This window comes from Neoarius graeffei, chromosome 9, assembly GCF_027579695.1.
Source record: "Neoarius graeffei isolate fNeoGra1 chromosome 9, fNeoGra1.pri, whole genome shotgun sequence".
NCBI lineage: Eukaryota > Metazoa > Chordata > Actinopteri > Siluriformes > Ariidae > Neoarius > Neoarius graeffei.
This window is the reverse complement of record NC_083577.1, coordinates 57846528-57864929: the sequence shown is the minus strand read 5'-3', so window position 1 is coordinate 57864929 and position 18402 is coordinate 57846528. Positions and strand designations below refer to the sequence as shown.

Here is an 18402-nt window from a genome sequence, read left to right as displayed (position 1 = left end):
CAGGATGTCTGGTCACCGTACCCTATAGATCCGGAATGGTAAGAGATAGAGAATGATGCTTAGTGAGGAAAAAAGCCTGTTTTTCATGGATCATTCCGGTTCGGTGATCCAGATCAGCACTAAAAGTCATAGCAACTTAATTCAGCCCAGAGCTATTCTTCATGTGAAATTTGGTGATGATTGGTTGAAAACTGAGAGAGAAATAGCGTCCTAAAAAAAGTTAGGAGAAGAAGAAGAAAGTAGAAAGATCCTGAGTGAGAGTAACATTTTGCGCTGCCGCTGCTAGTGCAAATTAATAATAATAATAATAATAATAATAATAATAATCTTTCATTTTTAAATCTTGTAAATCATTTATCACACTTTATACTTATTCTAATTTCTTTTCTTTTCTATCTGAGTTAAAACAATCAAAACAACAGCAACAAAAACATCTAATCCTTTGTGCAGTTTTTTTTTAAATAATTGGCTGCCTTCATACGTTCTTAGCCTATAAACAATCATAGTGGATTTGTGTAAGCAGTGACAGGCATTAACTGAAACCCTCGTGGACAGTGGAAATAGACTGGGTGGTGTCAAGTTACCCCTTTTTGCCCTAATTACTGTGCTTTTGCTCTGGGAGGCTGCGGAGGCCTGGTGTAGCCCTAGGGAAGGAAGCATTAACATGGATGAGCAACCTGAAGGAGAAGCTGGTATAAATACCTGTACACGCCATGTATGTGTCACACAGGTGGTCTGATCCTGGCAGTGTAGGTGACCACAGATACATCTGGACAAAGATAGACAGAGCGACATGAGCTGCCAGGCATTTAGCAGTACTGACTCATTCAGCACCTTGAGTGGCGATTCAACTGCACTGCCTTTGCTTATGCACCATGCTGGAGCCTCTGACTGCCTTCCTGTCACCAGCCACACCACCAACATTGTGCCTCCAGGTAACTGCACCACCATTTAGCAGACTCACCTCATTTATCTTAGGCTGAAATAGAGAAAAATACATCAATAAGAGTCCTGACATCTGCCAGCACAATCTACAGACAATTACAAGACCATCGCTGAGGACTGAGGTCTTCATTTGCCAGCTGATGTATTTCTGGTCTATTGTTGGCAATGCTGCTGACACTGTGATGTAATTCACTTAATTAACTGATAGGTTTTCTGCAAAGTAGCATTCGCACGGCAGTCTTCCTCGCTGACTGACCAGGACTTTGTCTTGAAATACTCATATGACAAAGAGACTTGTTAAAAGTTGACCTCAGACCAGACGTCTGAGAGAGAAAGTGATGGAGAACGAGAAGTGATTAAGGTTTGGAATGGGAGGTCACTGTTTGTTGATTGCAAGAAGATTCTTGGCTATTATTGCTTGCCCGTCTGTCTTGATTACTCTTACACCGAAGTCATGACCTTTCCAGCAACACAACAGACTCTATTCTACTTTACGCATTCTCTTAAGTTACCGAAATGTAAATGTATTTTTATGTTTGTTTTCAAATCTAAACTCAAAGTTGAGTGTGTACTGATACTGTTTCTATTATTGAGAGAATATTGATGATCTTAAAAGCAGAACCATTCACTCAAATGTTTTTCTACTTACTCACACTGTAGTTTAGCTCCAATATTCCACAGTCGAATATTTATTTTTCTTTGACAAGACAACAGCTGTTCAGTGCTGTCTAATGAAATTGGGCTGTGTTGTGTTTTTGTATGCGTATGTAATTTAGCATATGAAGAATTTGGATTGACGAATAGTAATTGATTTAAATGAGTAAAATTATAAGCTCAGTTTTCACATGGCATTTACAGAACCAGACATGCTGTTGCTTTGACATGATGATAGCTAAATTAGCAACTGTTCTTTGCATCAGTAACTTGCATGTGAGACAGCTTTGAATAGATGTCCATAAGAAGCTCACTGAACTGAGTGATGTTTTTCTCCCACTCATTGCTAAACACAATAAATCCTAGCACTCAACCACAATTACTTAACAGTATAATGCACCACTCATGTAATTTCTATCAGCATACAGTTATTCACTTGCCTCAGTTTGAATTCAGGTAGGTGCCCCTGAACATTTGAAGAGGGCTGATTATCTAATAATGTATTGACAAATGGCTGTCATGCTGAAATATTATGTGGTGCCTGATGGTGCGTAGATAAAAAAGAACAAATAATGGAGAGAATTGTTATATAATCACAGATGGGAGGTTTAATTCAACAAAGCTTCATTTAAAGACTGCAGGTGGGGTAAAGAAAACTTCAGAGAAAACTGACTGAACAGATGAGACAAATAACAAATGTGTGGAAGATATGAAGTTTATATGAAGGTGTTTATCTTCGAGTGGTGAAAATATTTCACGAGTGAGTGAAGCAAACGAGTTTATCAATGCGAGAAGATAAACTTCATATGTTCAAACCAACATGTAATATTCTTTTTATTATATAGATACATCCACAAAAAATATGGAAGTTAATCAAAAGAATTTTAATTTTGAACTGGTTCACCATTGTGACAACATGCATCAAATCAGTGAGAAAACACTGGGAGTGACATCATCGATATCCTCACAAATGAAAATATGAAAAATATGTTACTCCGTATCCAAGATGTAGTTTGTATGAAAAATATGAGTGGGGTATTTCCCAGTAAAACACCCATATTATAGATAATAAATATATATTATATGGACACGAGTGTTTTACTGGGAAATATGCCACTCGTACTTTTCATCCAAACTACATCCAGGACATTGAGATCGACAACCATGACATATTTCTCAGTGTTTCACTCATGAGGATATTGATGAATTGTTTTGATGTTTGCATACTTTTTGTTTGTGAGTGTGTTTATATAATGAAAAGGAAATCACATGTTAGCTTGAAGATATGAAGTTTATCTTATGTTGAAAAACTCCCATTTTTCATACAAAATATAATCGCAGATCTGAGTGACATATATATAGGATATTACAGAGCTTTATCTCAGTCCCAAGAATCCCTGAGGCATATCTGTCATTCTTCTTATCATTTTGTCCTTTGGATATAGCTGATAAGATTACATGCGTATTCTGTGCTCCTCTCCACAGTTCCCTCAGGTCTGCCCCTGGTCCAGTCATCTAAGCGCCCTCACATGCATCTGTCCACTTCTGCCCTGAGCAACGCCTCAGCTGGCCTGCACTACTCCATGCCCCCATGTCACTATAGCAACCAGCAGACCACCTACGGCATGATGGCAGGTGTGTTGGGTCGCCTCACTGTTCGCCTTCTTCAGAGCACTCTTCAGAAACCTTCATTCAAAGCATGATTCAGTGCTTTGAATGATAGCAATCAATCCTCCTCTTCGAGTGTGAGTGTTTGATGATGACAGCATAGGTTTTCTGTTCCCAGCACAGGAAATGCTTTCAGCCAGCATCTCTCAGACGCGCATCCTGCAGACCTGCAGTGTCCCACACAATATGGTCAATGGAGCCAATTCACTTCAAGGTACAGTCTTCAGGACAGTATATTAATCAAGCTACCCCCCCCCTTTTTCCTTTGTTCAAGTTTAATCAGATACTGATACCTGCTAAGGTCACTTTGTCATTCCAGAATGAGGTGTACCAAATAAGAAATTCAGTGTAATTGCAGTTTATTTAGACAGAACAATATCTAGGATCATATATTTGAGGACCTGGACTGAGAAGAGTAAATAGGCTTCGTTCTAGTGTTTTTTTTTTTTTTTTAATCCTAATGCCCTGTAGGCCAATGGGCCTGTCAGTTGTCAGCTCTTACAAGGCTGTCTGCATCTATCGAGAGCACATTTCATCTACCGCCGGCTTGCTAGGCCTGTCGCAACTTTCCAGACAAACAACCATTCACACCTATGGGCAATTTAGAGTCAGTTAACCTAACTGCATGTTTTCGGACTGCAGGGGAAACCGGAGCAACCGATAAAACCCATGCAGACACAGAGAGAACATGCAAAATCCACACAATAAGGCCCCCATCGGTCACTGGGTTCATTCAGAATAGGTGAATTATAACCGAGACGAATTTGAGGTTATTATTCACTGATATTCACTGAGCCTGAGGTTTTTTATAATTATTAATTATTAAACCTTTATTTTACCAGGGATAAAAATCAAATTGAGATTAAAATCTCTTTTTACAAGTGAGCCCTGGCTAAGAAGGCAGCACACAAAAACAGAATTAAGAACAGAATAACAATCATCACACACACTCACAGAAAAAAAAAAATTAAGAACAGGCAAACAAAGCAGACAGAAAATTTAAAAACAAGACCAGACTGACTGATACACTCTGTTAAGACAAGCTTTGAAATCAACAAGTGAAATAATAACCTCAAGTTTTAGTTGTCTCTGTAGCTCATTCCATGCTGTTGGAGCACTACAAGCAAAGGCAGTCTTACCAAACTCAGATTTTGCCTGCACAACATCATACAAGATATATCTACTTGACCGTAGATTGTACTGAGATGTACTAGGTGTTAAAAGAACAGATATACTGTATAAGAAGGAAGTTGGCCAATTATTGCTTTGTGCACAAAAATTAACCAATGTTTATGTCTTCTTATAAAGAGTGAGGACCAACCAACCATTTCATACAAGGCACAATGATGGGTGGAGTAACTTGCTTGAGTGATAAATCTTAACGCAGAATGATACACAGAGTCTAAGGACTGTAGCAGAGCTTTAGAGGTATGTCTATAAAATAAGTCCCCATAATCCAAGACTGGCAGAAAAGTAGATTCAACCAATCTTTTCCTTGCTTGTTGAGTAAAGCAAGATTTGTTTCTAAAGAAAAAACCCAACTTTAATTTCAGTCTACAAAGTAAATTCTCAATATGCAATTTAAAGGATAGATCTTCCTCCAACATAAAACCCAGATATCTATACGAGGAGACTAGTTCAATTGATTTACCCTGCAAAGTGCATAGTTGAGGCAGGGAGGATCCCAGCTTATGGGTTCTAGAAAAGAACATGAACTTTGTTTTCTTATCGTTAAGAATTAATTTCAAGGAATTTAAATTTCGCTGTACCACAGTGAATGCTTCTTGCAGCTTTAAGATGGTCTCAGCCAGTGAAGCAGCAGAACAGTAAATTATAGTATCATCTGCATACAGATGCATATTTACATTCATAAGATCTTTACTGAGATTGTTAATATATATTGTGAACAACAAGGGCCCCAGTACGGAGCCGTGGGACACCAGATTTGACAGTAAGCTTCTCGGAGAGGTACCCATTTAGCTGAACATGTTGACATCTATTATCTAGGTAGTTTCTAACCCAGCCTAACACAACTTCAGAGAGACCAATATTAATCAATCGTGGCAATAAAATATTATGATTAACAGTATCAAAAGCTTTAGTTAAATCAATGAATAATGCAGCACATGATTTTCTACTATCTAGGGTGCTGACTATATCATTTAATACTTTCATGGTAGCAGTGACAGTACTATGATTTTTACGAAAACCAGACTGAATAACAGACAAAATATTGTTATTAACTAAAAACTCTTAACTGTTCACTCGCAATAGTTTCCAGAATCTTAGCTATCACAGATAGCTTAGAAATTGGACGGTAATTGTCTAGTTTAGATGGATCACCCCCTTTTAAAAGGGGCAGAACCAGAGCTGATTTCCATACTTCAGGCACAACGTTCTGTTCCAGTGACAAATTTAAAATATAGATCAATGGCTTTGCAATGATTTCAGCTGCATTTTTCAAAATTATGGGCTCAATTTCATCCAGCCCAGCGGACTTCTTTGTATCAAGCTTTCTTAAAGCCACCAAAACTTCATATCTTGAGATTGGACTAAAATTAAACCTATGTCTAGTTTCATGCCCTGAATGGAAAACATTAGAACTGTTCTGTCCAGAAACATCATGAAAAATAGTTCCAGCTGAAATAAAATGTTTATTAAAACAGTTTGCAATCTCTGTTTGATCAGTGACATTTTTATAATTTAATGTTAATTGATTAGGGAAACTATTAGGTGCAGAATTTGGACAAAGTGACTTAATGGCTTTCCAAAACTTAACTGGATTATTTAAATTACTTGTTGTTTCATTAAGATAAAATTCAGATTTCGCTTTACGAACAAGTGCAGTACACCTGTTTCGTAAGGTCCTGAAGGCAACCCAATCCCTATTCTGATCAGTTTTTCTTGCTTTGGCCCAAGCTAGATTTCTTTCAAGAAAGAGTTGAGACAACTCTTCGCTAAACCAGGGATTGTCTCGACCCTTCACTCTGTATTTCCTAAAAGGAGCATGTTTATTCGCGACCTCTAAAATCAGTGTGTGAAAATACTGCCATGCCATGTCCACATCTGGAATTAAAAATAATTTGGCCCAATCACATGCAAACATGTCATGAAGGAACCCTTGAATATCAAAGTTCTTAAAACTCCTCTTTCTTATAATTCTTGGTTTTACTTTTGGGATTTTACAGTTCCTAATTGCTGCAACGGCACAATGATCACTGATATCATCAGGAAAAATTCCTATATGGGTGAATTTATGGGGTTTGTTTGTTAGAACAACATCAATTAAAGTGGATTTACTGGGATTTTTAATATTTAGTCGTGTGGGTGCATTTATGATTTGAGTTAAGTCCACTGAATCACAATATTCTTTGAACTGGTTTGAAAGTAATGACAACCAATCCCAGTTTAGATCACCCAGCAGTATAATTTCTTTTAACAGAAGATCAGCTAGAACAGATGAGAGAGAGGAGAGAGCATCCTTGACAGCTGAGGGAGGTCTATAACAGCCAACAATAGTCAAATGGCAACCCTTTCCATATTCAAAATCTATGGCTAAAAACTCAAACTGTTTTGGGATAGACAATGACTTGATTACAGTACCATGGAATTTAGATTTTAAGTAGATGGTAACACCACCCCCTTTACTTTTCGGGTCAGTGCGGAAAACGTTATACCCTTCAATGGCAATGTCATAATCTGTAATAGATTTTAAGACAAAACCAAAATATCTGCTTTGGTCGTCTTAGCCCAAATTTTCACTTGATCTAATTTTGGCAGTAAGCTACGGACATTTAAATGGACAAGACCAAGGCCAGAACGTTTCGAAAAATCCAAAGGAGTTAAAAGACAATTCTCCACCGGGCCAGGATTTGGGTTAATATTTCCAGCCATCAAAAGCAACAACATTATCAGACATCGCTGCTTATATAGTTTTTTAATGAAAGATTATATAGTCTATGGTTAATGTTCATGTAGGATTCCATCCGGTAACAAAAAAAAAATTGTTTTTGTAGAATAAAATGCGGCAGCACGGTGGTGTAGTGGTTAGTGCTGTTGCCTCATAGCAAGAAGGTCCTGGGTTTGAGCCCCGGGGCCGGCGAGGGCCTTTCTGTGTGGAGTTTGCATGTTGTCCACGTGGGTTTCCTCCGGGTGCTCCGGTTTCCCCCACAGTCCAAAGACATGCAGGTTAGGTTAACTGGTGACTCTAAATTGACCGTAGGTGTGAATGTTTTCTGTGTCTATGTGTCAGCCCTGTGATGACCTGGCGACTTGTCCAGGGTGTACCCCGCCTTTCGCCCGTAGTCAGCTGGGATAGGCTCCAGCTTGCCTGCGACCCTGTAGAAGGATAAAGCGGCTAGAGATAATGAGATGAGAATAAAATGCACTGCAGGGGTGTTAGTCCTTGATTCATTAGAAGCTGTAGGCCTACTGATAACAACTGTAAATATGGGTACAAAGTCTGTATGTTTAGATGGGAGATGCAGGGGAGAGCACACCATTTAAGCCATACCTTCGGCACAGCCCGGTCTGCTGCACAGTTTGAACATGCAGAAAACTACATGGATAATTATTTTAGGATAAATACACAAGTGGTTATATTTAAAAAAAAATTTTTAAATAATTTATTTCAAACTTCAAAAGCAGCATGCAAATGTAATTACAGCGGGGTGCAGACTTGTCACTTACCGATGCCGACTCACAAAACATACTTTGTTTTGAAATAGATAATATAAATCACAATTCCACATTACCTTTGAATAGTTTTAGACCAAACTTCATAGTATCTTTACTGCTTTTAGGAACAGCATTTTCTTTCATAATTCATAATTCTTCCTCACTTACCCTAACAAAGTGATTGGCCACCATTTTGCCAAGTTGCTCAAGGTGGTTATTGAGAAATAGTAATATATATATATATATCTCATCATCTCTAGCCGCTTTATCCTTCTACAGGATCGCAGGCAAGCTGGAGTCTATCCCAGCTGACTACGGGCGAAAGGCGGGGTACACCCTGGACAAGTCGCCAGGTCATCACAGGGCTGACACATAGACACAGACAACCATTCACACTCACACCTACGGTCAATTTAGAGTCACCAGTTAACCTAACCTGCATGTCTTTGGACTGTGGGGGAAAATGGAGCACCCGGAGGAAACCCACGCAGACACAGGGAGAACATGCAAACTCCACACAGAAAGGCCCTCGCCGGCCCCGGGGCTCGAACCCAGGACCTTCTTGCTATGAGGCAACAGCACTAACCACTACACCACCGTGCCGCCCATATATATATATATATATATATATATATACACACACAGTGGTACTTGAAAGTTTGTGAACCCTTTAGAATTTTCTATATTTCTGCATAAATATGACCTAAAGCAACATCAGATTTACACACAAGTCCTAAAAGTAGATAAAGAGAACCCAGTTAAACAAATGAGACAAAAATATTATACTTGATCATTTATTTATTGAGGAAAATGATCCAATATTGCATATCTGTGAGTGGCAAAAGTATGTGAACCTTTGCTTTCAGTATCTGGTGTGACCCCCTTGTGCAGCAATAACTGCAGCTAAACGTTTCCGGTAACTGTTGATCAGTCCTGCACACTGGCTTGGAGGAACTTTAGCCCATTCTTCTGTACAGAACAGCTTCAACTCTGGGATGTTGGTGGGTTTCCTCACATGAACTGCTTGCTTCAGGTCCTTCCACAACATTTCGATTGGATTAAGGTCAGGACTTTGACTTGGCCATTCCAAAACATTAATTTTATTCTTCTTTAACCATTCTTTGGTAGAACGACTTGTGTGCTTAGGGTCGTTGTCTTGCTGCATGACCCACCTTCTCTTGAGATTCAGTTCATGGACAGATATCCTGATATTTTCCTTTAGAAAAATTTCTCATTTGTTTAACTGGGTTCTCTTTATCTACTTTTAGGACTTGTGTGAAAATCTGGTGATGTTTTAGGTCATATTTATGCAGAAATATAGAAAATTCTAAAGGGTTCACAAACTTTCAAGCACCACTATGCCCTCCACAATTATTGGCACCCCTTGTTAAGATATATTCTTAGGCTTCTAATCTTTTTTTTTTATAATGTAGGACAACAATGCAAAAAAAGAGAGAATCAAACCTTTAATTCAAGTGCATTTATTCAGTGGGAAAAAAAATCCCACATTAAGAAATAATTCTTTTACATGAAATCATGTGTGCCACAATTATTGGCACCCCTGATGTTAATACTTTGTACAACTCCCTTTTGCCAACAAGACAGCATGTAATATTCTCCTATAACATTTCACAAGATGGGAGAATAAAGAGAGAGGGATATTTGACCATTCCTCTTTGCACAATCTCTCTAAATCATCCAGAGTCCTGGGTCCTCTCCTATGCACTCTTCTCTTCAGCTCACCACACAGGTTTTCAATTGGGTTTAGGTCTGGGGACTGAGATGGCCATGGGAGGAGCTTGATTTTGTTTCTGGTGAACCATTTTTGGGTAGATTTGGCCACATGTTTAGGGTCATTATCTTGCTGAAAGACCCAGTGATGACCCATCTTCAGCTTTCGGGCAGAGGCCACCAGATTTTGATTTAAAATGTCCTGGTATTTCAAAGAGTTCATGATGCCATGCACCCTAATAAGGTTCCCGGGGCCTTTGGAAAAGAAACAGGCCCACAGCATCACTGATCCTCCCCCATACTTCACAGTGGGCATGAGGTGCTTTTCTGCATACTCATCTTTTGTGATGTAGTAGAATGTTTGTTGTCAAAAAGCTCTATCTTGGTCTCATCTGACCAAAGCACATGGTCCCAGTTGAAGTCCCAGTACCGCTTAACGAACTCCAGATGTTTAAGTTTATGCTTGTAAGTGAGAAAAGGCTTTTCCATGCATGCCTCCCAAACAGCTTGTTGGCATGTACAGTGGGGCAAAAAAGTATTTAGTCAGCCACCAATTGTGCAAGTTCTCCCACTTAAAAAGATGAGAGAGGCCTGTAATTTTCATCATAGGTACACTTCAACTATGAGAGACAGAATGGAGGAAAAGAATCCAGGAAATCACATTGTAGGATTTTTAATGAATTAATTGGTAAATTCCTCGGTAAAATAAGTATTTGGTCACCTACAAATAAGCAATATTTCTGGCTCTCACAGACCTGTAACTTCTTCTTTAAGAGGCTCCCTCCACTCGTTACCTGTATTAATGGCACCTGTTTGAACTCGTTATCAGTATAAAAGACACCTGTCCACAACCTCAAACAGTCACACTCCAAACTCCACTATGGCCAAGACCAAAGAGCTGTCAAAGGACACCAGAAACAAAATTGTAGACCTGCACCAGGCTGGGAAGACTGAATCTGCAATAGGTAAGCAGCTTGGTGTGAAGAAATCAACTGTGGGAGCAATTATTAGAAAATGGAAGACATACAAGACCACTGATAATCTCCCTCGATCTGGGGCTCCACTCAAGATCTCACCCCGTGGGGTCAAAATGATCACAAGAACGGTGAGCAAAAATCCCAGAACCACACGGGGGGACCTAGTGAATGACCTGCAGAGAGCTGGGTCCAAAGTAACAAAGGCTACCATCAGTAACACACTACGCTGCCAGGGACTCAAATCCTGCAGTGCCAGACGTGTCCCCCTGCTTAAGCCAGTACATGTCCAGGCCCATCTGAAGTTTGCTAGAGAGCATTTGGATGATCCAGAAGAGGGTTGGGAGAATGTCATGTGGTCAGATGAAATCAAAATATAACTTTTTGATAAAAACTCAACTTGTCGTGTTTGGAGGAGAAAGAATGCTGAGTTGCATCCAAAGAACACCATACCTACTGTGAAGCATGGGGGTGGAAACATCATGCTTTGGGGCTGTTTTTCTGCAAAGGGACCAGGACGACTGATCCGTGTAAAGGAAAGAATGAATGGGGCCATGTATCGTGAGATTTTGAGTGAAAACCTCCTTCCATCAGCAAGGGCATTGAAGATGAAACGTGGCTGGGTCTTTCAGCATGACCATGATCCCAAACACACCGCCCGGGCAACGAAGGAGTGGCTTCATAAGAAGCATTTCAAGGTCCTGGAGTGGCCTAGCCAGTCTCCAGATCTCAACCCCACAGAAAATTTTTGGAGGGAGTTGAAAGTCCATGTTGCCCAGCGACAGCCCCAAAACATCACTGCTCTAGAGGAGATCTGCATGGAGGAATGGGCCAAAATACCAGCAACAGTGTGTGAAAACCTTGAGAAGACGTACAGAAAATGTTTGACCTCTGTCATTGCCAACAAAGGGTATATAACAAAGTATTGAGATGAACTTTTGTTATTGACCAAATACTTATTTTCCACCATAATTTGCAAATAAATTCTTTAAAAATCAGACAATGTGATTTTCTGGATTTTTTTTTTCTCATTTTGTCTCTCATAGTTGAGGTATACCTATGATGAAAATTACAGGCCTCTCTCATCTTTTTAAGTGGGAGAACTTGCACAATTGGTGACTGACTAAATACTTTTTTGCCCCACTGTAGATAGCACCTGATGGTTGTTATGGAGACTTTGTGACCCCAAGATGCTACTCTTTGATGCAATTCTCTAACCGTGAGCTTTGGAGAACTTTTTACTTCTCTTACCATCCTCCTCACTGTGCGTGGTGGCAAGATAAACTTGCATCCTCGTCCAGGCTTGTTTGCCACTGTTCCAGTTGTTTTAAACTTCTTGATGATTCCTCTGACTGTAGATATGGGCAGGTGTAGGTGAGTGGCTATTTTCTTGTAGCCATTGCCTGACTTATGAAAGTCGACACAAATCTGCCTTACTTGAATGGTGTGTTCTCTTGTCTTTCCCATGTTGAAGAGTGGATAAGAGAAATAGGCCTCTGTGTCACATCATATTTATACCCCAGGGAAACAGGATGTGATGAATTATTAATTAAAGGTTCCTAGATACTCTGATCAACTTTATAAACTACAGTAGAAATGACAGAAATGCTTCAATTACATTTATTTTCTAGGAATTGTTATGGCTGCCAATAATTGTGGAACAGGTGATTTTATGAAAAATAATTATTTCTTAGTCAGGGATTTTTTTAAATTCACTTGAGTTAAGGGTTACATTTTTCTACAATTTTCAGTGTGAGATTATGCTTCTGCAATAAAAATTTAATTTATTTTAAGGCTTTTAACACATCTTAACCAGGGGTGCCAATAATTGTGGAGGGCGCTGTGTGTGTGTGTGTGTGTGTGTGTGTATGTATGTGTGTATATATATATATATAATTTGGGGTACATGCGCATGTGCGCACACACACACACCAATCAGCCATAACATTAAAACCACTAACAGGTGAAGTGAATTACATTGATTATGTTGTTACAATGGCACATGTCAAGAGGTGGGATATATTCGGCAGCAAGAGAACAGTCTGTTCTTGAAGTTGATGTGTTGGAAGGAGGAAAAATGGGCAAGAGTAAGGATTTTAGCGACTTTGACAAGGGCCAAATTGTGATGGCTGGATGACTGGGTCTGAGCATCTCCAAAATGACACATCTTGTGGGATGTTTCCGGTATGCAGTGGTTAGTACCTATCAAAAGTGGCCCAAGGAAGGACAACTGGTGAACCAGCGACAGGGTCATGGAAGGCTCATTGATTCACATGGGGCACGAAGGTTAGCCCATATGGTCCAATCCCACAGAAGCGCTACTGTAGCACAAACAGCTGAAAAAGTTAATACTGACACCTTTCTGTTTTAGCTAGCATTAACTTTTTCAGTAATTTGTGCTACAGTAGCTCTTCTGTGGGATTGAACCATATATTTTTTATATAGACACGAGCGTTTTACTGGGAAATATTCCTCTTGAATTTTTCACATGAACTACATTCGGGACAGTGAGTAACTTATTTTTCATCTCTTCACTTGTGAGGATGTCAATGAATTGCTTTGATTAACTTGCATGCTTTTTGTTTGTGAATGTATCCGTACAATGTACCATTACTATTAAAGCTGCGACTTCAGCTCAGCCAAAACTTAGCCAGACACACCAAAAAAGCAACAGGGCAAAGGATTTTGCAAGGGATTAGCAGTGGGCTGCCAGGTAGCTCCATTGTGTGTAGTTGTCAATGTTGATTTTAAAAGCAGCTAAGTAAATGACACAGGGAAATGAACACTTAAGTTTGAGTGATAAATACTGGGGCGAGCATGCGTGGAAGAAGAGTCTGGAGACAGAAATCTAGAAATCTTAGTTTCTTAGTTTCTCGCTCGTTAAGGCCAATTTATGCTGACAACCCAGTCCTCGCAGATGGCATCGCAGATGGCGTCTGCGAAGCCCCCCTTCGCAGACGCTCTGCGCGCACCTTCCAAAAATTGTGACCACCGCAGACAGCCTTGCAGACAGCGTCGCAGACAAGAGGGCTCTGATTGGTCCACTCTACATCCGCTGTACACGCACTTCCGCTTCCCTACTTTCCCGGTTTGGTTTGTTTTCATGACCGCCATTTTTAAAAACACGAGCGAAGATGGAGCAGCACGAAGAGCGGTTGATCGAGGAAGTGAGGAAGTACGTACATCTATACGACTCCAGTTCTAGTTATTATAAGTAACCGGAGGATAAACACTCCACTAACCACACCCACCAACTACTCCTAGCGATTTTGCGACTTCGCGCCCCCTTACGTTGTGGCGGTGAATAACATCGTGCACGCCTATTACTCCCCGCTCAACGATAAATTACAACTGTCTGCGAAAAGCTATCTGCAAAAGCCTTGTCGCAAGAGCATGCAGAGGCCCTTAGTGAATGCTAATTGAGCAGTTAAGCCAGTGCTATGGAGAGCAAGTAGCACAGGCTAAAGGCCTCTGCATGCTCTTGCGACAAGGCTTTCGCAGATAGCTTTTCGCAGACAGTTGTAATTTATCGTTGAGCGGGGAGTAATAGGCGTGCACGATGTTATTCACCGCCACAACGCAAGGAGGCGCGAAGTCGCAAAATCGCTAGGAGTAGTTGGTGGGTGTGGTTAGTGGAGTGTTTATCCTCCGGTTACTTATAATGACTAGAACTGGAGTCGTATAGATGTACGTACTTCCTCGATCAACCGCTCTTCGTGCTGCTCCATCTTCGCTCGTGTTTTTAAAAATGGCGGTCGTGAAAACAAAACAAACCGGGAAAGCAGGGAAGTGGAAGTGCGTGTACAGCGGATGTAGAGTGGACCAATCAGAGCCCTCTTGTCTGCGACGCTGTCTGCGAGGCTGTCTGCGGTGGTCACAATTTTTGGGAGGTGCGTGCAGAGCGTCTGCGAAGGGGGGGGCTTCGCAGACGCCATCTGCGACGCCATCTGCGAGGACTGGGTTGTCAGCATAAATTGGCCTTAACACTACTGATGAATGCTACACCAACTGGAACGTGACTTCACTGCTGCGCTGTTGGTGCTGACTCGCAGTTAAGCTAGCGTTGGCCTTTGAGAAGGCCAAAGGCAATACATTTTTGGTCCCTCCCACTATAAATCAAAATCTGATTGGTTAATTCATCTGTCACTTCCTGCATAAACATATACTGCCATGGCCTTCTCTCCCGGCAATGAAGTCCTCACCAATGAGTGAGCCAACTCTAAACTCTTCTCAGTTTAGAGACAACAAACAAAAAAATCTCATTAGATAAGTCTATTTTAATGTTTTCAGGACTGTAACCCTTTCATTTCTGAAACAAAAAGTATTTGATGGTAGGAACATATATTTTTTTAATTTTTCAATAATTATTATAACATTTTTCACAAATTGCTACTGTCATTTCGCCGGTTTGTTTCCATTCTAAGCAGAAACGATTTTGTCGGACATTTTGTAAAAAGTGTATATTTATTGAATTTGCAAAAAATACAAATAAAAATGCTCTATTTCTCACAATCCAGTGAATGTGGATAGAATAAAACAGTCATTCCACTCAATCTCATCGTACATGGCTTATAGCCAACTTGGCACTACACGCCTTGTCAGCTATCAGCTTATGGACAACTCGATTTCATGGAATAACTGTTATATATAGAATGAGTGTGAATGGTTGTCTGTGTCTATGTGTCAGCCCTGTGATGACCTGGCGACTTGTCCAGGGTGTATCCCGCCTCTCGCCCATAGTCAGCTGGGATAGGCTCCAGCTTGCCTGCGACCCTGTAGAACAGGATAAAGCGGCTAGAGATAATTAGATGAGATGAGATTTTCCCATTGTTATGATGGGTCAGGAAAACTGTGAAATGTTGAGGAAATGCAGTCTACAAATCTATCCACAAGGGGGAAGCACAGTTCCTTTTTTTTTTGTGCCAACTACAAAAACCAGTTGTCCCAATCAGGTTTCAAGTGACTTTAGTGACAATATGGTATGATATTTAGATCACACACGTGTTGTATTGCATCCTAATTTTCTTACCAGTTGTTCTTTCAGAAGCACACCATTACTAATGTCTCTGACTTTATCTAACCCTAAGGTGCCCTGGCTCCATGCCTGTATAAGTTCCCTGAACACAGTCTGGCTGGAGGTTCGTGCACTCTGTCCCACAGTTTCCCTGCACTGCCACAGGCCCTGTTCACAGATGAGCCCACCCTGGGAGACATCAAACAGGAGCTGAGGAGGAAGAGTCGAGCCCCAGAGGAACCGCCAGACATGGACTCACCCCAGATCCGTGAGCTTGAGAAGTTTGCCAATGACTTCAAACTACGCAGAATCAAACTCGGTTCGTCCCAGTCATTCTGTTGCTTTTAACGACTGGTGATAATAGTATAGACTTCAGTTAGATCAAGGTGTAAAGTACTCATCTGTTTTGTTTGATTTATTACTATTTGCTGCTCTTTATATAATTTTTTTAATGTAGAAACATTTAATTTCATTATTTTGAAGATACCTTCGCTCTACAGTATTTATTTGAATGTGTCTAAGACTTTTGCACAGTACTGTATGTACACACACACACACACACTTGTGTGTGTTTGTAGACCTGAAAAGTAAGATGACAGAAAAATAACCATCACATATGAATAACTACCTGATTCATATGTGAAATTTACACAAATAATATTTAGACACACATTTGTCACATGTAATGGATTTTTCATGCGTCAGGCATGTGTTTTTATTTTCACATGTGATTTTTTTCACACAAATAATTTATTTTCACATGTTAATTTTTCATATGTAGGATAAGTCATGTTTATATTTCATGTGGTCTTACAGACAGTTTACTTTTACATGTTAATTACAACACACGTTGATCACATGTCACGTGTTTACTTGAATTCACAATGCAAGTTCAGCACATAACATGAAGTGCACCTTCATATAATTTTCACTTGTGAAAAATATTATTCACATAAATAAACACCATCAAATTTTTATGATTGCATAAGTATTCACCCTTGTTGTTGTAAAACTGAATTCTGAAGCAATCAGAAAAATGTGGAGGTTCAAGGCAGGTGTACAAAATTACATAAAGGTGACATTAATGCAAGAAAGTATCAGTATTAAAAATATAATGTCTATGTTATAAACCTCACAGGTTACACTCAGACTAATGTTGGAGAGGCTCTAGCTGCTGTACACGGCTCTGAATTCAGTCAGACCACCATCTGTCGCTTTGAGAACCTACAGCTCAGTTTCAAAAATGCTTGCAAGCTCAAGTCAATACTTGCCAAATGGTTGGAGGAGGCAGAGCAGGCTGGTGGTGAGTGATCAACAACAGCAACATACAGTCAAACATGTAATATACTATATTCCAGTATTCTAGTATCATATCTGTCAGCCCTGTGATGACCTGGCGACTTGTCCAGGGTGTACCCCGCCTTTCGCCCGTAGTCAGCTGGGATAGGCTCCAGCTTGCCTGCGACCCTGTAGAAGGATAAAGCGGCTAGAGATAATGAGATGAGATGAGTATCATATCCTATAACTTCTTACAAGTTTAGAGTAGACTGTAAGTATATCAGATAGTGAAATATGCAGGATCATATGGTCTCAACTATTATCTCAACAAAAGGCAATTTACAAAAATCAGGAATCATGCTCAGGTGTGTATCCACACTTCTTTTCTCTCCACAGCATTATTTAATGATAAAATGGGACTTCAAGAACGTAAACGGAAGCGAAGAACTACCATCAGGTACTATACATGGGCAAGTGAATCTCTGAGAGCTCTCACGCTTTCATTATTTCAGAACACTGTTCACCAGAAATTTATTTTTAATTCACTTCCACAGTCTAGGGGCAAAGGAAGCACTGGAGAGGAATTTTGTGGAGAAGAGTAAGCCATCCTCACAGGAGATTGTGCGCATGGCAGAGGGCCTCCATTTGGAGAAGGAAGTGGTGCGTGTTTGGTTCTGCAACCGTAGACAGAGGGAGAAAAGAGTCAAGACAAGTCTACACCACAGCTCTTTCATGAGCAAAGATACTGTAGGTAGACATGATAGATGATGATGATGATGTGTTAAAAAACTATTCTGCTCAGGCTCAGACCCTTACCTCATTATATTGGGCAAAAACATCCTGATTTTTTTAACAGGAATGAATGTAGTGCTCTGTCTGTATCTTTATCTTTTTTCCTGATGAGCAAATGATTCATCCAAATGTGTGACAGAATTTTGATATCGTAACTTATTTAAATTAATATATTCAAGTCTGAATTTTGCAACAATTTGTAATACAAATGTAAAATATTGAATTAATCTACAAATAAGGCAGTGAAATACTAATTTTTTTAACAAATTTTTATTGCAAAATCACTGTTACATACTAGAAATTGAATGACAATGAAAACACATAGGACTTTATGGTGTGTATGTTCATGTGGTTTTTAAAGACTCATTTTAATCACACTGGCCTTAGTACCTTAAATAATTAAAAATAAATAAGCACAGTTGATGACATTATCTTGTATAATTAACAAAGGGATCAATTAATGGCAGTAAAATCTAAGCATAATGCTCAAATTGAAACAGTCATACTAGCAGATAAGAAAGCATACACACACACACACACACAAAGTTGTTGGGGGATGTATATATCCCTTGGTGGTGGTTGGGGGGGATCAGACATTAATTTACTCCTCCAGGTGTGTAGAACAGAAGCATTAGCGCTTCTCTGTCCCCACTGGGTTTTATTGTGGAA

At 39.9% G+C, this 18402-nt stretch overlaps 1 protein-coding gene across 1 annotated transcript; it reads left to right on the top strand.

Annotated features, from left to right (window-relative positions):
- The first annotated feature begins 793 nt into the window (after positions 1-793).
- Positions 794-17709, top strand: pou1f1 (POU class 1 homeobox 1). Its single transcript, XM_060928779.1, has 7 exons — positions 794-935; positions 3085-3234; positions 3386-3481; positions 15737-15982; positions 16802-16966; positions 17338-17398; positions 17496-17709. The coding sequence occupies exons 1-7, from the start codon at positions 794-796 to the stop codon at positions 17707-17709; spliced, it is 1074 nt and encodes a 357-aa protein (XP_060784762.1).
- The last annotated feature ends 693 nt before the right edge of the window (positions 17710-18402 follow it).

Bases quoted from the DNA above. Each gene is read 5' to 3' on its own strand.
- pou1f1 (XM_060928779.1), top strand. From the start codon at position 794: ATGAGCTGCCAGGCATTTAGCAGTACTGACTCATTCAGCACCTTGAGT. The intron at 3,235-3,385 runs GTGTGTTGGGTC...TTCTGTTCCCAG, and splicing joins CACCTACGGCATGATGGCAG to CACAGGAAATGCTTTCAGCC. The intron at 3,482-15,736 runs GTACAGTCTTCA...TCTAACCCTAAG, and splicing joins TGGAGCCAATTCACTTCAAG to GTGCCCTGGCTCCATGCCTG.